The sequence below is a fragment of the Colletotrichum gloeosporioides genome, assembly GCF_011800055.1.
Source record: "Colletotrichum gloeosporioides strain Lc1 chromosome Unknown consensus_2, whole genome shotgun sequence".
Lineage (NCBI taxonomy): Eukaryota > Fungi > Ascomycota > Sordariomycetes > Glomerellales > Glomerellaceae > Colletotrichum > Colletotrichum gloeosporioides.
In genome coordinates this window covers 582-23,101 of record NW_025544647.1, presented here as the reverse complement: position 1 = coordinate 23,101, position 22,520 = coordinate 582, and the positions used below count along the sequence as shown (strand labels likewise).

Genomic DNA, 22,520 nt, shown 5'->3' with positions numbered 1-22,520 from the left:
CACAGACCGCGGCTGAGTCCATCGGAGGTCGTAATGCCTGTCTATAAGCTGTGCAAACCGTTTTTCTTCTCTTCGACAATGCATGCAGGTTGTAGAGAAACGGTCTGGACAGCGTGCGAGGCATGTCATCGGTGGATAGATGGGTGTTCACGATACCACGACTGGGACGAACCCTGCATCCCGTCCAACGAGGATTCCATGGCCAGTGGGAGAGGACAGGGTTCGTAGCTCGGAATCCCGTGATCGTATTCTGACGTGGCATCCCTCGATGCAGATTGCGCGATATCGCGGGGTCTGGGGCTTCATGACGATGACGACGATGCGACTTTGCTTTGCTTTGCGTTGCGTTGAGCGGTCGATGTGATACATACGTATATGACATGTGTCAGACGGGAATGACATAGCATACATCAACGATTAAGAGATGGTTTTGCATAAGTTAAACTTTTTTTTTCTTTCTTTGTCTTGTCTTCTTTTGTGTAATGTCTATTTCAATATTCTGAACCTGTTCCCTTTGGATGGGTAGTTGCTCGTCAAAGCATATTGCCCTTCGTAAGGCATCTATCTAAGCATCTCCAGTGACAAGTCTAAAGCTTATCTCTCCGTCATCGTGGAGTTATATGCATGTTAGCGAGGCGGGAAACCAAGGCGATAAAACACCAAGCACCTTCCTTGTCCAACGATCTCAAAATGATAACTTCCTTGGCCGAACACCGTCGCTTCTGGTTCCCCGTCCTAATCCCTGCAAACCGCCTCACTCGTCATCCGCAGCAGCCTCCCAATCGTCTGCCACGGAGTCCTCGACGACCTTCTTCCTCGCAAGTTTGGAGAAGCTGACGAACCCGCTGCTGGGCCGCGTCGTCTCGGGCTTGGCGGGGCCGAACACCCTACGCTGGGCCGCGGCGCGTCCGACGACAGCGTTCCAGCCCCCGGCACCTGCGGCCGCGGCGCCCTCGCGGCGGAGGACGTTGAGGTTGGCGTCGGCGGTGACGAGAAGGGCTGCGGCGGCGAGGCCTTCTTTCGTGACCGTGCGGGCGACGAGGGGCTTGAGAGAAGAGAGGGTCGATTCGACGGCGGAGGGGCTGGTGCCCCAGGAGGTGACGGGTACGGCGCGAATTAGGATCTCGTCGGACGGGAGGAAGGAGGTTGTGAAGGAGAGGGAGTTGTGGGACTTCAGGTGCGTGGCAAGCGCGGAGTCGATCTCGTCAATCGTGAGACCGAAGCGTGGTGCAGTGAGGAGGAGGGCGTTGAAGGGCTCCGGGGCCGCGGAAGCGTTCGCAGAGGAGGATGCGGCCGGGGCTGCGGTGAGTTTGGCGGCGTCGGCGCGTATCTTGGCGCACTGAGCAAGCGTCTTCTTCGGGGCGGAGACGAAGCGCGGGGTCTTGAAGACTGAGACGTGGCGGTGTGGTTCCGGATCCTGGCTCTCTGAGTCGAAGCCAAAGTCCGCGGCGAGGTTGTGTATGAAGGCGCGCTGGGCTTTAGGCATGGGTTTGAAGCGGAGACGCTTCTCGGAGGGCTCAGAGGCGAAAACGCGGAACTCGCGTTCCTGATTCTGGGCCCACGTAAGGGAGAGCTCGCGGAAGAGCTTGAGGGTCGTGTCGGAGTAGGGGATGTGGTCGTCAGTGTGGTCCGGGTCGACATTGAGAGCGGCGGCAAGGCGCTGATTACGTTGGAGGCGGAGGCATTCGTCGTCGCACTTGAGGGTGTCGCGGTCGGGAGTCGGGTTCGTCTTCGTGGCGAGACACTTGACCTCTTTCTTGCGGTTTTGGCATTCGCAGGTGATGAAGGTCTTGCTTTGGCATGGCCGGTCTTCCTTGCATTCTGGTGATTGTTAGACAGAAGTCAAAAAGTTGAGAAGGGATCACATACGGTAAGGGGCGTGACACGAGTCCTGGCAAGCATGCTCGCAGGACTTGCGTGTCTTGCCGCAGGGCTGAGCGCAATGAGAGCCAGGAATTTCGGCATCTTCACACTCGCCCGGGCGATGACACTCCTTTCTGCAGGTGTGCGTGCTAGTGACTTGTCAGTTTATTTCCAAATCGGATAGATATGTGCTTAACTTACCCGCACTTGAGCTTCTTGCCGCAAGGAAGACCACAGCGAGCTTCCTCAAGCCAGCATGGCCTATTCTTCATTCTCTGTTTGCCACAGATACATGCCTTCTCCACGAGGAAAGGGCACTTCGGGCATGGAACGTCGTCGGGATGGCAGTTGTGCTTGACCGAAGGGTGACCGCACGGCGGGGCTCTGGTACAGTCGAAGCGGCACTCAGGGGGCGGAGTGCCGCAGGGCTGAGGTGGCTGGAGGACAGTCCTGCCGCATGCACAACTGATTTCCTCGAAAACAGCCTCCAAGCAGCTCGGGCATGGTCCAGAATGGCAAATCTGATAACACTCATGGGTTCCGCACTTCAGCGTCCTTCCGCAGACGCGAACACAGATGTGCTCTGCCTCCACCTCGTCCACAATTTGTGGCCGGTGTTTTCGTCTGGCGGCGGCTCTTTCGATGGCCCTCTTCTCCCCAGGGCAGCAGCGCTCACCACACTTGTGCCGGGCGCAATTCAGTTGACCCTGGCACACCCTCATGCACATCGGCGGCGCGATTTCGCCTTGGTGGCAGAGCGAAGTGCAACTAGTACGGCCGCATCGACAGCTTATCTCCATCTTTTGGAAGCACGGGTTGCAAGGTCCGATATGGCAGGTGTCGACGCACTGGTGGCCGCAAGACAATGTCTTTCCACAGGTCTTCTTGCAGTGAGGAACCTCATCCTGGCAAGACTGTCTCGGCTGGTCGAGAAGCTCCTCCAACGGCGTCTTGCCGCAGGGGCAGTTCGCCACGACGTCGGGGGAGAGTGGGCAGTGAGCCGAAACTTCATCCTGCGGATGACAGGTCTTTTCACACCCATGAAAACCGCAGTCGTACTTTCTCCCGCAAGTCGCACCGCAATCAAATGAGCCGTCGAACCAGCTGTCCTCGGAAGAATCCTCCGACTCAGAAGAAATCTGACCATAGTTGAAGGACATCTCCAAATCGCCTCGTCGATCGCAAGGGATTTCCTTATGCTCCTTTCCACAGTAGCATCTCGCCTGCATTGGGATCTCGCAGCTACCACACAAGCCTGGGTGGCACGGTGTCGCGCAAAAATGCTCGCCACACGGTAGCAAGTCTCCGCAAATCTCCTTGCAACTCCATCCATTGCCGTAGTCTGTCTCGGTACATCGCTTCGTAACTTCATGCTTCCCACAGAAGCATGCCTGAGTCGGTCCCATCAACGTACAAGGTGGACACGGGCCGGCGTGGCATTCGAGGGGGCACGGGTGTGGACATGTCGACCTGGGCTTCGAGCAGGTTTGTCCACAGGAGTGAGGAGGCAGACCAGGAACGTTTCTCGGGTTGATGTCTTTGCCACACCAGCAGTGATACGAGGTGGGCTCCTCGGTAAGGTTGGAGTTGCAACCTGGGCATCTCCAAGAGTGCGTGTCATCGTCCTTTTTGAGCTGGCTCGTGTACCACTTCTTGACACAAGAAAAGTGCAACACAGTCCAGCACAAACCACAGGACCATACTCGAGATGACCGCAGCACTTCGCTAGAACAAATGACGCACTCGTACTGGCCGTGGCTAATGTCCTCGTGGATCCTCGTAGGCAGGTCTGCTGCTGTAGACTTTGGTGCCAGGGGATATTGAGGCTTCTTCTGCTTGGGAGCAGGTGCACTTTCGTTACGTTAGTCTCAGAAACATGATGAATGCGAATATCAAACTCACGATCTCTGAGGGACGGGCTGCCCAGGCACGAAATCTGGAGCAGCTGCACTCAAACCAGCTGCCGCACTTTCGTCGGGGCCGGCATTCGTCGTTAAACGACCACCAAACGTCCGCTGAGTTCCAGGGACGGGCGCCGCAACTCCGGAGCCGCCACGACCGCCACCTCTTCGGCCACCTCGAGAACCACCACGGCCTCTCCCTCTCCTTACTGACCCAGAAGCTGACGCATCTGGCGCGCTCTCACGAGGTGCTGCCGTCACAATTGGCTCAGACGCTGGTGCTGGGCCCGCCTGATTCTGGCTTTGATTCTGGTTCTGCGGTTGCGACTGGGCAGCGGCATTCCGGCCGCCGCCTCGACGACCGCCATCACCCTGACCTCGACCCCCTCTTCCTCGTCCGGACCTGCCTCTCCTTCCTCCCCTGCTTGACGAACTCGCTTGAGTCTGCGTCTGCGTCTGAGTCTGCGCTCCTCCGCCCTCAGACATGACTGTTCCGCTTGCTGTCGTCGACGTTTGCTGTGATGATGAAATGGTGATTGCGCTTTTTGAAATACAGCGTCTTCGTACGGGTGCTGCCAGGATGTGTGGCAAAGCTTGGGCGACAAAAGGCAGCCTCACAAAGAGTGAATGGGAAAGAAAGAAGGTGAATTGACTTTGATGCCAGGCTTCCTTTCCCTTTGAGGGCCCGGGAGGCGACTTTTAAGATTATGGAAGCAGCCTCTAGATGAATCGAAGTTCCCTTTGGGGGCGGTTGTCGACGGGCCGGACTTAATCGCATAACAGTTCATTGGGTGGGGCTCCGCTAAAATTTTGGTCCCCGGGCTTCCTTTGGTGGCAGGAGTGTGGCAAGTGTTCGCTGTGGCCGCTGTAAGGCTGACAAAACAAGCAGGAGGAGCCGTAAACGCCTAGGCCAGTCACTATGAGTCACCATGGAACTTGCATGGACCCTCGGCCGTTTCTGCTACGCTTCTCGACGCTAATTCCAATTCAACACCATATTTGACTCAACAGCTGCAATACAGTCATATCGTCATGCGGAACCAAGCCACATTGGGGAAATTGAGAGGATTACTCGTTGCATCATTAGATTATTGCATGGGCTGTGTTTCGCTGTAGAACGGTTGTAGATGGTGGGGTTGTCGGGGAGTTTGGCCTCAGTGGATGTCACTTTACGCTTGCGGCTTGCAGATGCAGGGCATTCCCATTGTCCATGTTGCAAGAAGAATTGGCCAATTGCTTCACATCCGCAACTTTGCTCATCGTCATTTGGTGGCCAGCCCAATTGTGCTTCCTGTGCATCTCAAAAACATCAACTGAAGCTCCGTCAAGTGCTGGAGATGCAGATGGTGTTCTACTGCGCAACATAAACAATCATTTGTCCGTAGATGCTATCCACAAGCGCCGATGGTTTAGTGGTAAAATTCTCCGTTGCCATCCAGCAGCGTCGGGGAGCCGGGGGTTCGATTCCCCCTCGGCGCAATTTTTTGCTTCGTCAGGTGTAGTTCTTAGATGACTGCTTATTTTTTTGGCTTTTGCTTCGCAGGAGCGAAGTACTATGGGAAGACTGCAGAAGAGTGTTTCTTAAACGTATTCTAGATAAGTTGTTTAGCCTGAAAAAGACGCCGTCCGCAGGTGACCTGACAAATACTTGTTGCTACGTCGCTGCAACTATTGAATCGAACAGTTTCGGGGCCGTTCTTGCTGAGGGTGCAACCTACTGTTAGCTGCAGACCTAATTCATCCACATTTTCTCGTAACTGGTATATGCAGGTGACTACATGTTCAAAGTAAAAGTAACATCTATGACGGCGCTGCTTAGTCTTCTAAATTTGTGTTCGGGAGTTTAGATCCCGCTCATTCACTTAGTATAAAATAACGTAACACCAGTAGGCTGAGTTCAACAGAGCGCTAATATACTTTGAGCCGATATCCTGATCCTATGTCTCATTCAGTTATTATCGCTTGCACTTGTGAGAAAATTTTCAGGCCTGTTCACTATGGGGAAGAGGAGTAGATGAACCCGGCTTCCATTCCCTATTGACTTTCTTTCCTCCTGTAGTATTCCCAACGTATGATACCAATTTTATGCTTCTTCGTCGAGAGAACTGCTGACCGCAACATAAACATATGTCAGAGGCGCGGGAGTTGCAGAGGACCGTGTCGAGTGAAGCTCAACTTCCACGAAGTAAGACAAAATTCAGCCTTTGAAAAGGTAGCTTGAATTGCGGTGTCCGGCAAAAGGTTGACCAGATGATCCTTTTTATATCTATGTCCTATCTTGAAACAGTCTTAAGGATTAGCCCCTTATCCCATCGGACTCGAGACTGACGACTCCAAACCTTGCTCGTCATACTGCTCCGTGTAACCATATAAAATCAGCATCAGTGACTGGAAGCTAGCATTGCTAAAGGTAATTGGTCACGCAGTGGCGGCAACGCTCGTCTGTTGAAATCAAAGATATTTCTCATGGTTTGGACCCCGTAATTTGAAGACACGTTGTGACAAGACTTTGCTTCGTAGGGGTGGATATTCTATTGTTATGATAGTATTCAGTAAAAATAAGTTCCCAGAACCACAGAGTTTTAGAGTAATCAGTATGGCTATGACTCGAAACGGAGGTGAGAAGGCTTCACCAATTTAGGGGCGTTACCATTTCACGAACAATCACGCAACTCTTGGCTTCCCCCCCGCAAATCAGAAGTCACAGAGGAAGACGCAATCAAATGCCTCACAAGCTGGCTCAGGCACAAAAACCGTCTTTTATGCACCACAGAGACCGAGGAGTTGGCAATCGTACTGAGATGGAGAGTGTGGGTAGGTATTGAAGAACGACAAACCGTTACTACTTAAATTATAACTCACTACTCGTGGAAAGAATTTGATACGCCAATTGGCCGGTTTCGGGATCTTTATTCCTCTTCACGCGATATTCTAGGCCAAGTGCGCTTGGTGCCCAGGCAAACTCAAGTAAGGACGGTGGTTCTGTGTCCGGTTTCCACACTGGGGATATGTCGTGTGCTAAGTAATCCTCAACCGACGACAGAGCTACGCGAGGGGAACGTTTCAAGACTTAAAATCATCATATTGACGAATTTCTTTCACATGCGAATTTCCCGAGTGGGAACCCAGGTTTCTCCTCTTGACTTAGATCATGATCTTTGAGTGAGGTAACGTAACCGGAGACGTTTTCTCAGATCTCGACTTATATCAACCATGCGAGAGGCGTACTTCTAGGAAGGAGCAAGGCGATTTCCCGCATACGTAAATTGCCGACCAATCATTCACCTTGACGTGGTCATCGGTCGTATTCATTCTGAACTCCCTGGTGATCTGGAGGACATCCTACAACGGAGAGAAACGACTACCACCCTCTTCTCCTCACAAAAATCGCGCAAAAGCAAGTTGAAGTTAACATTGAGATCTCTCCCGCTATCTGATCCATACCGTTAAACCGACGCAGGGATCAACGGCTCACGGGCGTTGTCTCACGACGTTCAGAGCCTCGCCATCTCATCCCTTGCGTACAGCAGACGCAAGGGGTATGGGCAGACGTCAGTCACCAAAGCTCAGATCTCATAGCCTTATGATCTTCCTGAAGCTATTGAGAGGAATCCATTTCCGGTACTTTGTTTCTCTTCAGTGGGTGCAAGAAAGCATAAGGTCAGAGCTCAAGGGTTCGGTGACCTGCGTGCGTTACGAGCCGATCGTGATTCAAGCCTGATAGCACATCCGAGCCAGAAATATCGAGGTCTGAATGGAAATGTGACATCGTACGTCTAGGGTCGAAGTGATGCGAACGCCATCTGCTTCTCTGTAGTGACCGCTCTATCCGGTGCTGCCTCCTTTCCGATCATCATTCCTGCCCGTTTGAAGATACAACGACCTAGAGCCAGTCGTCGCAAGGATGTCGTCCATTTGACTTCCCTTGTCGCACAATCACCGCGGGCCAACGAACCCTGTGAGCGCATAATTGATTCGATATTGACTCTCGGAACTTCAACATAAGACAAGGCGCAGTTCATTGACTCAGCTGGACTCTTCTCCGAGGTGACACCAGTTGATCACCCAACCACGGGCCGGCGGGCGGCGCACCCTTTAAGCTCGACGCGCTGCCAAGCTGCACACAGCTCCCCTCACCGTGGCGGGTGACATGCACACCAGCCTAAGCCCTGTATTGTAAAATCTGACGTAAATATTCTCGTCGGCTGAAAAGCCAGTGTCTGCTTTCTGGGCGGTGGTGGTGCACCTGCCACAAAGCTTGGTATCACCAGAACCTCACGTGCTGAGAGCCAAGAACGACACCGATCTAGTCAGTTGGCAAGAGGCTGCATGGCCAAGAGGTTTCTGCGCGACGACGTGGATGCCGAGAGGCTTGCGCAGCGTGCGAAATCCTCATCTATGGACGTGGCTGTGAATTCAGCCCAATGAAGTTGGAAAGCCATCTCCGAGAGATTGGGAATGTGGAGATGAGATGAGCGGCCACTAGGGGGCGCCATTCGCAAGGAGAAGGGGTGTGTGAACGGGATGGGCCAGATTGAGAATCGCTAGACGGCAGGCTGTCTGTGGTCTGCGTGCCCTCGGCAGTCACATAAATGTGCACAAACCAGCAGCCCATGAGCAATGGTTGAGTGTACGCGCCAGCTTACCAGTCTGTGCCTCTGACGATAGTGACTCGGAGTGGAGTAAGCCCGCCTATTTGCCAAGGCGGCTGTCAGGCTGCTTACCCATATGGTATCTAGCATTGAGCCCTTCACTGCTGCCAAAGTCTTGGTCTTTGCTTCAAGACCCGTGAAAGCCGGAGCGTCCCCTCCAGAGGTGCAGGGCCCCGACCAAACGATATGGAAGTAAAGAGACTATGGTTTGGGCTAACGTTGTTTCCTGCGGCAAACGATTACTGTTTTCCACCTGGAAGCCGAGCTCAAACGGAAGGATCACATTCCCGATGTCTATAGCTCCGATTAGTCAAGATAAGAGACCTTTCCGAGCCCTAGACATAGCAGAAGCAAATGGCTGTAGGATCTTGCGCATCCCAAAGAGGAAAAGCAACGTAACTGAAGACCGCCGTCCCGGAAACGAGTGCTTCAGGGTTTCTGAGGGATACGTTGAACATGCCGTGTTCTTCAGGGTGCTTTAGTGTCGGATACTAGGCGCTAACTCCTGACAAGATAAGTAGGCTGCTCAGAGGATATGAGTCTACGGCTCGGCAAGCAGCGGCTGCAGCCTAGAACCCAAGAAATAGAACGTTGGCTTCCAAAAACCTCGCCCCTTGCTAATGGGCGCTGGTGAGGGCTATATTAGTCCTTAATTTGAACCGCGCGATGGCGTTGGCCACTAAGGTTGGCCGGCGCCGTGTGCTTTCCAAACCATTGGGATGCGGCAAAAAGTTGAGAGCTGGAAGACGAGGTAGACCGATGGTGCTTAAGCTGTCGTTGTGAACTCGGCCTTGACGAAGAGCTAGGAAGAAAAAAAAAAAACGACAGTTCCCGGGGTCGGGGTTCGAATGTGAAGGACCCCGGACTGACCCATGTGGTTATCTTTGTGAGTTTAGAGGATAGCTGGGAGGTGTTGTAAGTGTTAAGGTGGCTCGATAGGCAGCAGCCAGGTACGGCTGATTTCTCTGGACTTGCCCCTGGTTTCATGCCCGCGGCTGCATGATGTCAGCGTACTACAGCAGGAGCAGTGATGGTGTGTCTCGTAGTCTGAAAGAGAGCGTGAGATTCGGCATATCTTATGCTGCCGGAAGGTGTCATGAGACGAGATGCTGGATGGAGTTTGGTAGCCAAATGACTGGTCGCGGCTTCGAGAGCTCGACTAATGCACGTCTGACAGTATCCTGGCACAACGTTGGCCGACTTGGCGACAAGTCCACATCGTTACCCCCAAGACAGCCCGAGGATAGGCGGGGACAGTTAGTAGGGGTGGCGATGGTAAACCGAAGGGCAGGACACGCGCTTGCATCTTGAAGGCAACGCAGAACGCAACTTCCGACTGGCCAGCGTTTGCCGTCGGCAAGCAGCGATGTTTGCTCCAGGTTGATGGGATGGCTGCGCTATTGAGGGGGCTGGACTACTAGTCGGTTCAAATAGAGTTAACGTCTGTTTTAGACAAGCCACGATGGCTTGGCCGTTTGACTAACACAGTGGCTGCTGAGGTTCCGCGGCCATGAGAGGGGCAACCAAGTTGTTGGTCGTTATCGCTCTCCTTTGCAACCCCTTATCGATATGGGGACCACAACGAGATCCATCTGGGACGGTTGCTTGTTTGGCGCTCTCCTTCGAGAAGGGCGGCGCAGGGGACAGCCCCTTGTGGCTCGTTCGCGATGGTTGTTTCCATTATCGGGAGGAAGCGGCGGAGCATCAATAAGCGACCCGTCGGTCGATTCTGCGATGAAAATAGACCGTAAGATAAGGTTGTATCTGACGAGGAATATCCAGAGGATGTCGGGTCGCCAATACTTGACGTCCCGATGTGCTGGGAGATGGCCAGGCAAGGGAAGCGGAAATGGAAGCCCAGTTCCGGCCGAATGAACGCTCAGATGAGGCCCAGCTAGCGTGGAGGCCAGACCTGGATGCCTGGCAGGTTGTTCTGCAGCATCGCAGGTCCAGATCGGTAGCTCCTTGCTCAGCCGTAGCTGGGACCAGGGGTTTTCGGGCCCCAAAGGGGGGGAAAGTATTGGCGATTCCGCTGAAGAGAGCAGACCACTTGTTCATCCTAGTGATCGACGAAGGATAAGCAATTACATGTGTTAGCCGTGTGCAGCATCGTACAACAGATCGGTGGTGATCAAGAACGAGGGCTTTCCCTAAGGCTGACTAGGATGACACGACACGTTGCGCTGCCACGATGCTTGTCATCTTTGGATGGGCTGGAGCGTTGACAGAGAGACAGAAAGTGCTTTGGAGCCATGATCATCAGGTAATGAAACCGTGAGATTCTTTGGACTTGGTTGCGCCATAGTCTTGTTAACAGTCACGCGTGGGAGAGGGCTCAGTGACGAAGCCTGCGAAGGAGAGAAATGGTGAGCTCTACAGAGAGATGCCGACTGGAAGGATGCGCTAGTCGTTTGAGTGTCAGGTGGAGCCTTCCTACCTCGATCGAGATAAGTCAGGTCTGAAAAGGCAACACTGATATGAGGCGGAAGGAAGTCATTTGGGGAGCTGACGAATGCGAGAAGAGGAAACAGAAAGACCATGAACACACGACCCGAGCTTGCCGCCCCTGTTATGATTCCCGATTGGGACTAGGCTGTAACTATCCCTGCTGACTACAGGATGGGGCCATGCAGGGGAGCGCGGAGCACACGGATCACCAGAGATCTTGTGCGTCGGCCCCTGCCGTCTGCAGGTCTCCTGTCAAAGAAACGCAAGATGAAGTCGAGTCCCCTTGACTCGTCCCATCTCTCACGATCTCGTATCCTTCCTCGCTGGCAGCAGCTGACAAAGAGCATTGGCCATGCGCGATACTGCAACTGGACGATAGTTCGCCGGGTATCGGCCCTTAGTATCACGTCTGCACTCTGTCTCTCTCATTTCCGGGGTAACGAGAAGAGGTTGACGTTTCTTGGCAGGTACGAATCCGTACCCCCAAGACCTTAGCCAAGACCTGGGGTTGTCATGGTATTTCGTGAAGTCTCTGTGATTCTGGCTGACGGTCTTGTTGTCCACAGTATCGAATGCCAAGAGATCGACTGCCGGGCAGGAACGCCATCCTTCGGAGGCGCTTGAGACAGCGGAAGCAATACATTGTCGGAAGAGAATCGATACGCTTGCCATCAACATAGACCTATGGGGGCTATGGGTGTTCTGCAAGACCATTTCCAGCGCCTCGGGATGTCGTCTTCGGTGGCATGGGTTAACCCAGCACCTCAATCTAGCCATCGATAGACGGTGATCACGAAAGAACGCGGCCTTGGTGCGCACACTGTCTTCAATACCGAAGAACTGGAACCGGATTACCCGGTCTGTAGGGAACACCTTGGCGCCCCAAACACCTCTGTTTACCGCAGATCTTCTCCGAAGCCCAAGCCTCGTGCCCATGGGCCTTCTCGCAGAGCACCCGGAGTTTCTTGTCGGCATTACTCGGCAAGATGGCAACTGTACCCTCAGCGCGTACCCGAGAGAATAACTAAGAATGGCAACGACAATGGCAATCTGGGAAGTGATTGTCGAGTCGTCCCTTGACCCCTGCTCCCTGACCCTGGGCCAAATCTAAGCTTACCAGATGGAGAAATGGATAAGCTATCGGGTACGTACACATGCACCCCTGTAGGGAGAGACCCACTTATGCACGACCCTGATCCCCAGAGAGCGATGGCATTGGATCTTGGAGAAAACACGCACAGGAGAAGAGAGACGTGCACACCACCAAATTCTGACCTCCTTTCCCATCTCTCACTGCCGCTTCCTACTTTGTTTGCCAATTTCCACATGCGCGTGGCAATCATTCGAATGATGAACTGGGCCGAAGCCCAGCGGCTCTTCGCCTCTTCGCGCTCGCCTACGGAACCCGGCCTCCCGGTTGGGCCTTGGTCTGTCAAGTTGGTGTGTGGCTTCTCGTGTTGCTGGGCAGCTTCACGATACGACTCACTTTGAGCTGAGTGAAAGAGACATCCTATGCTGATAGTCAAGCTCAGGCCGAGGGCGACAACGGCACAACGGCACCCCTAACAACGCTCAACGGCGGGTGACGGGGCCTTGGGGTAGGGCTCTGGCACAAAGAGATGGGGTGCTATTAATGGTTTAGCGCCCAGACATGTTCGTTCGTTTTCTGTCCGGAGAACCATCTTCCAACTCCAGCTCACCCCAGGCCGTTGGCCAGCATTGGTTCTCGTCTCGCTCTCAGCCCAAGCCTCGCCGTCTCACCCATTTCACCCGTCCCAAGCCTTTCCCACACCACGCGAGGGACGAGTTGCCCGCGTCTCGTCCACTCAGTAGCTTTACACACCACGCCTTACAAGCGCGATTCGTGGTCGCCTAGCTCGTCCGGCTAGCCTTGCTGGTTTCTTAGCAAGCCCCATGCGAGCATGGCATCCTCTAGTCCCCCATGGCCCCTCTCCCAATGGACTTCTCTCGTTGCCCCCCTAGTCTACGATGGGGGAGATCACATCTCCCAAGTGGGAGGTCACGGCCGGAGCCTAGTTAGGTCTATCCGCGTCTAATGCTTCTCTATGTTCGCTTTGGCCTCCCGTCAGTTCAGGTTCGCCTGCGCTTTGAGTCGAGAGAATATATAGCTTCATGGTTCCCGGACCATCACGAATTGTTCTCTTCCATCTCACCACCCACTCCTTTACACTCTTTTACTTGCTTTTGTGTTGGTTTCTGCCTCTTGGCACACACTCGTCACCATGAGGGCCTCACAGTTGACATTCGTTATTGCTTCCACGTTCTCTGTTGCAAATGCTGCGGCTTATTCTCCGGGTCTGCACAAGCGAGCCCTCCAAGCTCCCCCAACCACATCAAATGGATATCAACTTCAGGGTTGCTATGTGTATGGGACCTGTCTGTTGCATCAGAGCGACTTACTGACTGGGATCTAGCGATGTTGGCCGAACTATCAGCGATGCCACTACCAACGGCAACACGATGACGAACGAGCTATGCACGCAATTCTGCTTCAGCAAGGGCTTCGCCTACGCCGGAACCGAGTACTACGGCGAATGTTACTGCGGCAATGCTTTGGCCAAGAACGGCATCCAGGCCGCCGACGCCGACTGCACTACCCCTTGCAGTGGAAACGCAACCCAGCCTTGCGGTGGTCCCAATCGTCTCACGCTCTACCATACGTCCCTCGTTGTTGGGCCTTCGGTCAACCCTGGTCCTGGTGATTGGTCTTCCATCGGATGCTATTCGTGAGTTGACATTGATTTATTCTCGACACCTTGAGGCTAACATCGCAACAGCGAGGGTACAGGGGGCCGCACGCTCACGAACGGTGTCGGCGTCACTGGCGGCATGACTGTTGCCAAGTGCACTGCTGCTTGCCAGAACCTCGGTTTCATTCTTGCAGGCGTTGAGTACGCCGGCGAGTGCTGTAAGTTCTTGTCGTGTTCATCATCATGCCATGTTCCTAACAATGCGTTTTAGACTGTGGCAACAGCCCTGCAAATGGCGGCGCTTCCGTGATTGATGGCTGCAACATGATTTGCAACGGCAACTCTTCTGAGTACTGCGGTGGTCCCAACCGCTTGAACGTCTATGACTACAAGCATTCGTACCTGCCTCTGCCATCTTCCACATCCAGCGCGGCGCCGACTAGCTCCTCGACGTCTAGCTCGAGTTCGATCGCTTCCTCCAGCAGCTCCACTATTAGGTCCAGCTCCAGCTCCAGCTCTGTTTTCTCTTCCAGCAGCACCATCATTCCTACTAGCAGCAGCTCTGCTGTGTCTAGCACTTCGGCCAGTAGTAGTCTGACCGCCGTTGCGGTCATCAGAAGCTCTAGTACTTCAAGTAGCGCCTTCGTCAGCTCAAGCAACTCGGCCAGCAACAGTTTGACTGCCGCTGCCGTCAGCAGCAGCTCTAGCTCCTCATTCGCCAGTTCCCTCACCAGCGCGACCTCAGTGATCAGCTCCTCGAGCAGCAGCATCAGCTCTGCTACCCCTACACCCACCGGGCCTAGCCAGCCGGCGACCGTCGGCAACTGGAACTACTACGGATGCCAGACCGAGGCCACCGCCGCTCGCGCCCTCCCTTCAACCAACTTCGGCGACGATGCCATGACCATAGAGAAGTGCGTAGCGTTCTGTGGTGGTGCTGGTTACACTTTTGCAGGCTTGGAGTGGTCCCGTGAGTGCTGGTGTGGAAATACCTTCTCCGCTGGTTCCGCAATCGCCCCTTCGAGCGATTGCTCCATGACCTGCTCCGGCAATAAGTTCCAGTACTGTGGTAATGGCAACCGCCTTTCCGTGTACACCATCGGCACCGCTAAGCAGTCCGTCTCTTCCTCATCGACTGTCGGGTCGTCAACTTCGTCCGCCAGTGGATCGGCGACCGCCGCAACATCATCTACGGCATCTCCTTCCTCCACGGGCTTCCCTGCTGGCTGGACGAGCCAAGGCTGCTGGGTGGATAACGCCAATGGCCGTATCCTTCCTGCCCAAGCTCCTGATGACCCGAAAATGACTGTCCAGTCCTGTGTCAACTACTGCGCCGCCAACGGCTATACGGTTTCTGGCTCCGAGTATCACACTCAATGCTTCTGCGGTAACGCCATCTATGGTGGCGGTGTTGTCGCCTCTGACCAGACCAGTTGCAACACTCCCTGTGGCGGCAACTCCGCCCAGATGTGCGGAGGCGGCAACCGCATGACGATTTACTCAAAGGGCACTCCCCAGACATACGCACCCCCGGCTCCTCAGCGCAGTGGACTTAACGGTTCTTGGACCTACGAAGGTTGCGTCACGGACAACGTCAACAACAAGCGTACCTTTGCCACGCAGACAATCTTTGCCGGTACCATGACGGCTGGTTTGTGCTTGGATGCATGCGCCAAATTTGGCTACATGGCAGCTGGTCTTGAATACGGCCAGGAGTGCTACTGCGGTGATCCTGCCAACATTGTCACCGCCGGTGCCACCTTCGTCGATGAATCTCGTTGCAGTATCACCTGCGCCGGCAACGCTACCGGCATTTGCGGCGGTCTCGCTGTCATGTCGACGTACTTTTGGACCGGCCCGGCTCTGTACAACTGGACCTATGCCACAGGCAATGATGCTGGAAGCTACGATCTGTTCATCGGCGGCAAGTGCATTCCTTTGATGACCATGGAGACTATCAAAGGCAAGGTCACCTTCCTTGAGAAGTGGGGAACTGGGCCGCCAAACTCGACTGGTGCCTACGAGCTGGACCCCATTCTGGCTCCCGATCTGAACAAGGCCTGGAGAGAAATGCACGTCAAGACGGATATCTTCTGCTCTGCCGGCCTTACACTCCCTGACAAGAACGGTCGCCAGATGAACATTGGAGGTTGGTCCGGTGATTCCACCTATGGTGTTCGTCTCTACAACCCCAGTGGCTCTCCTGGCGTGAACGGTACCACGGACTGGCAGGAGGACCCCTCTCTCAAGCTTCAGCAAGGTCGCTGGTACCCGTCCGCTCTCGTCATGGCCAACGGCTCCATCATGGTTATTGGCGGCGAGGAAGGTTCCAACGGCGCAGCCGTACCTACGATTGAGGTCTTGCCTTATACGGGCACTGCTCCTCTCTACATGGACTGGCTTCAGAAGAGCGACCCCAACAACTTGTACCCATTCGTTGCTGTTCTTCCCAGCCAAGATATCTTTGTTGCTTACTGGAACGAGGCCAGAATCTTGGACAGAAATACCTTCGCCACCAAGACCCTGTTGCCCAAGATTCCCGGTGCAGTCAACAATCCTCTGGGAGGACGTTCTTATCCTCTTGAGGGCACGGCTGTTCTCCTGCCTCAGAAGGCTCCTTACACTGACCCGCTTGGTATCCTCATCTGCGGTGGCTCTGGAGCTGGCGCCAACATTGTCCTCGACAACTGTGTCACCATCCAGCCCGAGGCCACCAACCCAACCTGGACAATTGAGCGCATGCCCACCCGCCGCGTCATGTCTTGCATCGCGCCTCTTCCTGACGGCACTTACCTGATCAACAACGGTGCCATGCAAGGTGTCGCCGGCTTTGGCCTGGCTGCTTTCCCCAACCACATGGCCCTCCTGTACGACCCCGAGAAGCCTGTCGGCTCGCGCATCACGGTCATGGCCAACACCACCATCTCCCGTCTCTACCACTCCGAGTCCATCACCCTGCTTGACGGCAGTGTCCTGGTCAGTGGTTCCGACCCTGAAGATGGCGTCAACCCTCAGGAGTACCGCGTCGAGAAGTTCAGCCCTCCGTACCTCCTCAGCGGCAAGCCGCGCCCGACGTTCAACGTCACCAACACCGACTGGTCATACGGTCAAACTGTCACTTTCTCCCTTGGAAACAAGCCCAACGGCGTGATCAAGGTCTCCCTTCTTGGTGCCGTGTCCTCGACCCACGGTAACTCCATGGGTGCCCGCACAATCTTCCCTGCCGTCTCGTGCGGCGCCTTGAGCTGCACTGTCACCGCGCCGCCCAACGCTGGTGTCGCGCCTCCGGGTTGGTACCAGTTCTTCGTCATCGACAACGGAATGCCAGGCATCGGCGTCTACGTCCGCATCGGCGGTGACCCCGCCGGTCTGGGCAACTGGCCCCAAGGCTCCATGTTCACCCGTCCCGGCGTGTAAACCCGTCATGACACCGGGCAGTTCCGTCCGTTCCTTCTCTTCTTAAGACTTTAGATTAGTGCCAGATACCTCTTTTTTGATTTCAAGCGAACTATGCTTCGGAGTAGACATTTATTGGGTGGCGGTTTTGCGCCTTGGATGAACACATTCGTTTATGAAAAAGGAATTTGAGGGGGTTACAGATACTCATGATTATGGAAAATCGAGGGTGGGTAAACCTCCTCCACGACGTTAGCCGGACTTGGCAATCTTCAATAGTACATAATTATAATGTTTTCAAAGATATACATTTATCTCACCACCATTGCCTGTGAACTTGGTCTTGTCGCAAGCGATGAGACTAAATGCCCGCGCGGTGGAAGAGGCTTGAACAACGACGATGACTGCGCACTTTTGCAACAGCAGCGAGTGACGGAAGCGGCTCACCGTATGAGCGAACCATCCAGGATGACATCGGGCCCTCTCGGTCAGGCGTCCTTCAAGCAGATAGACCGAAAACCAAAGAACCTACACACTCACCGCAGACAGGAATAAAGAGAAAAGTGCAGTTTTGCCGCCGTTCGCGGGAACACAGAAGCAGGCAGTGCTGCGCGTCAGAAAGACCAGCCAACAACCATTTTTCTTCTCCCCGGGGCCGGTCAAGCGAATGAGAAATTTGGGAATCCGGTTGTGAGGCTGAGCGCGACAGGCGGTAAGCAGCGTTGGCGCGGGGAGGAGGAAGAGAGAGACAGACAGACAGACGCCAAGGTGATTGTGCCGCGCCGCAGCAAGCTCCCAATGTATTGTTGGTGCTTGCTTGTCTGGCTCCGCTGTAGGCAGCCGCTATTTGCAACGAACAGGGGGCAACGTGTTGGGGAAAGACCCGAATAAGCTTAATTGCTGGGGCTAGTCCAGGCTGCCACGATGAATTTATGATCCAGAAAGACGTTCATTTCAAGCTTCGTGAAAGAGGAGACTGGCTCCGGGTCTCAAATTGCGAACATCTGGATACAGGGGCTACAGAAAGATGCTTCATTAATACTCAGGTCCGATTGCCGGGTGCCTAAAGCCAGAGACGACGCCCGGCGAGCATGCCCGGCCGTGTCCCCACTTCTTGTGCGCAGCACGCTCGGCGCCGGGGGTGTGGGGTCATGCTGCCACTGCCACTTCCTTCCAGTGTGTTTTCCCCGGATTTGTGCACACCAGGGTATCTAAAAAGTAGCTAGGGGGGTGTGGCGCGGCCGGAAAAACTAAAAAGCTGCGTTATGCACACTTATCTAGCCCTATATAGTAATTAATACGATCCTATAAAAAATAAATATATACTATTTGAGGTATAGTAGCTATACTAGCCTCGCTTAACTAAGGTATATACCTAGAGGTAGCCCTATATATAACTAAGCCTACTTTAGTTATAGTTTAGTATATATTAAATTTCTATACCTATATATTAACTTTTTTTTTCTTTCTCTAAGATATACTATTTAGAAGAATATTATATATATATACTATCTTAAGTAGGAATTAAGTATATATTAAGTTTTAAAATAGATTATACCTATTTATAAGGATTTTATAAATAAAGAGGTTAATAGGTTTTATAATTTATACTCTTATTATAGCTATTTTTATAGTATATTTAGTATATACTTATACTATACTTAAAGTATATTAAAACTAATTTAAAATAGGTCTTATTATTAACTTAAATTAAAACTAAAAAGGTTTTAGTAGTAAGTAAACTAACACTTTATATATATATAATACTAATTTAATTTTAGTTTTACTTATTAATATAATAAAAGAGTATAATATTAGTAAGTTAAGTAATTTTCTAGGCTAGTTTTAGTATATATTAACTATAAATATAGCTATACTTAACTATAATATTAAACTATCTTAAGTTATAAGTTATATATAAGTCTTCTACCTCCCCTTTAACTAATCTATAGTATATACTAACTTAATTTTAAGTACTTTATTATTATTAATCTTAGCTTTAGTAAGTAGTATAATTAGTACTTTAGTAGTATATCTACTATATATCCTCTATATACTTAGTATATATATATAACTTAGTTTAATAGGATATAGTTCTATTATTATATCTACTAGTATTACTATAGAGTAAGTATATATCCTTTTTAACTATATATATTATATATATATTAATATAATTTTAGTTTAAAATACCTCTTATATTAATACTACTACTTATAAGTAGGTAGTTAGTTAGAAGTATAACTTAATTCCTATATAGTTTTAGTATATACTAATATAATATTTAGTACTTTAAAAGCTTATATCTATTCTAGCTAGTAGTATAATATATACTTTATTTAGGAGCTTAGGTATATTACTAGCCTACCTTTAGTATATATATAGCTAATATTTTATAGCTATAACTTTATAAGTAGCCTAATTAGTAAATATACTATAGAGATAGAAAAGCTTATATAAGTTTTACTTTTATATATCTTTAGTATATATATAGCTAATATATTTTATAAAGCTATTAACTTTTACTTTACTACTAAGTATAAAACTTAGTTCTATTATATAAGTTATATATATATATATTTAGAGGATACTATATATTTACTATTTATTTTACTATTTATTTTAAATATACTAATATAATACTTAGCACCTTTCTACTATAGCTTAAGTTAAGTATAAAGTAAGGGAGCTTAATAATACTTAGCTATTTTATAACTTATTATATAAAGTAGTGAATAGGTAAACTAATAAGTATATAATACTTTTACCTCTATTAGATATTTAGTATAATATAAATAGTAATTAGGAATAAATAAAATATAGGTTTAATATAAGCTCTATATATACTTAATAGAAACTAACTAAGAAGTAGCTTAATAGCTATATTAAGGGTAGTATACCTTTATTTAGAAAGTAAAAGGTATAGTATCTCTATATTTATAACTAAATATATATTAATATTTAATATAACGTAGCCTTACTATAGCTAACCTTCTATATACCTCTAGCCTTAAGATACTTATTAAGGCGCTTAAGACTAGCTATATATTATATATATATTAAGTATTATTTATTTAAATACTAATAATATACTAAATAAAGTAACCTCTAATTTTAAGAAGGCACTTACTTCTAGTACTACTTACTACCCTTTAATTTATAGTATATTCTATATATATATATAGCTTCACTTAAGTATATATTAATATAATTTATAAGCTAAACCTAGCTTAAGTTACTCCCCCCCCCTCCTCTTAGTAATAACTAGCTATCTATAGAGATCTAATATTATATATATATATAGTTACTACTCTAACTAAATATTTAGTTATAGCTTTTAAACTATTATAGGATAGGTTTAGTATATACTTACTCTACTTATAGATAGAGGTAATAAGGGAGGTTTATTTAACTTAGTATATATATAGTATATAAGGGGATTATATTATTATTTTATAGTATAGATACTTATATAGCTATAGTATATATATATTAACTAAACTAGTTTAAAGTCTATAAGTACTTTTAGGGAACTAATATATACTTAGTATATATACGTTTAATATAATTACTTCTATACTTATACTTACTTAACTAAGTCTACTACTTATACTAAATATATATATATTCTAAATATAGTATTTATTCTCTTACTTTCTAACTATAGTTTAGGTTTATCTTAATTCTCCCCTAACTTTAGCTCTAACTATATAATTTATTACTATAAATTATACTTTTTCTTTTAATACTTTAGCTCTCTTACCCTCTCTTCTAGTATATAGAGCTTAAGATTTACCTCTTAGATATTTTATTTCCTTAAGTAAAGTATAAATAGAGATAATAGGAAGGTTAGGCTATATATATACTATATAGATACTACCTCTATACTTTATTTAGGTGAGTTTTATATTAGAATTAGGCGCTTAATACTTAAACTAAAAGGTAAGTTTAAGGGGTTATATAGGTTAAAAGGAATTATAGGATTTATTACCTTTTACTATATATACTTTTCTTAGTGTTTATATATTTAGCGTAAGTTTCATATAAATTAAGTAGGTTTTAAGTTATTCCTCTATTAGTACCTATTATAGCTTATATTTATAAAGTAGTTCTATTATACTAAATCTATAAATACTATATACTTTATACTAATATATAGTTAGTATATACCTAAATAATACTTAGTGGATATTTACTTTAAAACTACTATTAGAAGAGATTATACTCTTTTAGTAGTAGTATTATCCTTTATATAGCTTAACTTTATTAAGTTAGTATTTTTCTTAGTAAAGTACTACTATTAAGCTAGAATCTAGCTAAAAGATTAGACTAATATAGCTATAATCTATTTTAACTTTTTTATAATAAACTAAGACTTAGTCTCTAGTTAAGTTAAGTATATACTTATAATATACCTAAGATATTCTTTTTCTAAACTTAATTCTTATAAATAGTAGAGCTTTAAATTTATAGAGTAATTAGGAAACCTCTTTTACTAGTTTCTTATAATATATGCTTTATAGAAAATAAGTATATACTATAAATACTACTATTAATTTTAAAATAAGTTAAGTTTATATAAGTAATCTCTAAAGTTTAGATAGAGTAGTAGATTAATATATATCTAATATTAGCTAAGTATATACTTACCTCTAACTTATTTTCTATCTATATCTATTATAACTATATATATAGTATTTATTATACTTAGATAGATATAAACTTAATATATAGAGCTACTTAAGATAGATTTTAATAAACTAAAAACCTTTTTAAAAAAAAGGTAGTAATCTACTCTCTTATTTATATTTATCTATATATAAGTATATAATTTAAGTACTATTAACTATTAGCTTTATATAGGGTCTATATATATAAGATATACTTTTAGCTTAATCTAACTATCTATATATCTTAAATATAGTTATATTCCCCCTTACTATCTTAAATAATATATTAATCTTAAGATATTATACCTTCTAAAATAAAATAACGTTTATATATATAATATAAATTATATAGAAATCTCTATTTTATATAAATTAGACTTTATAAATCTATTACTTAGGTTTAAACTTTATTTAGTTTAAAATAAACTCCTATTAAACTCCTATATATAGTAAGTATATATAACCTATATATTAAGTAGTAATATATTTATAAATAAGTAGCTATTTAGGTATTATAGAAACTATACTTAATAAATAAGAATAGTAACTTTATCCTTATTATAAAATAATATATTAATAGCTTAAAAAGAATTAACTCTAAAGTTAGTATATAGTTATTAGATACCTAAGTAGAATAAAAGCTTACTTAAATATATACTTAATATATATATAGTATATCTTAAAGCTCTTCTATATATATATTATAACTANATATACTATAACTAAAATAATATTAAGTTTAATTAAAAAGTTTAATATAATTCTATTTACTAGCTATATTAGAAACTAAATAAGTAGGGGTAAGATATATATATAAAAACCTCTTAGAAAGAGGAATATAAATAGGAATTTAATTAAATTTTAAGGTATATAGATATT

General features: G+C 47.8%; 2 protein-coding genes across 2 annotated transcripts; one reads left to right on the top strand and one right to left on the bottom strand.

The window, feature by feature from the left end:
* Positions 1-754: 754 nt before the first annotated feature.
* On the bottom strand, positions 755-4,250 carry GCG54_00004985 (Transcriptional repressor NF-X1-like; the record flags this gene model as incomplete). Its single annotated transcript, XM_045405019.1, has 5 exons — positions 755-1,821; positions 1,870-2,012; positions 2,065-2,247; positions 3,607-3,714; positions 3,766-4,250. 5 exons carry the CDS (start codon positions 4,248-4,250, stop codon positions 755-757), a joined length of 1,986 nt encoding a protein of 661 aa, XP_045271203.1.
* Positions 4,251-13,107: 8,857 nt separating this feature from the next.
* GCG54_00004984 (WSC domain-containing protein) lies at positions 13,108-16,992 on the top strand (the record flags this gene model as incomplete). Its single annotated transcript, XM_045405018.1, has 4 exons — positions 13,108-13,250; positions 13,300-13,611; positions 13,663-13,793; positions 13,847-16,992. 4 exons carry the CDS (start codon positions 13,108-13,110, stop codon positions 16,990-16,992), a joined length of 3,732 nt encoding a protein of 1,243 aa, XP_045271202.1.
* Positions 16,993-22,520: the final 5,528 nt, after the last annotated feature.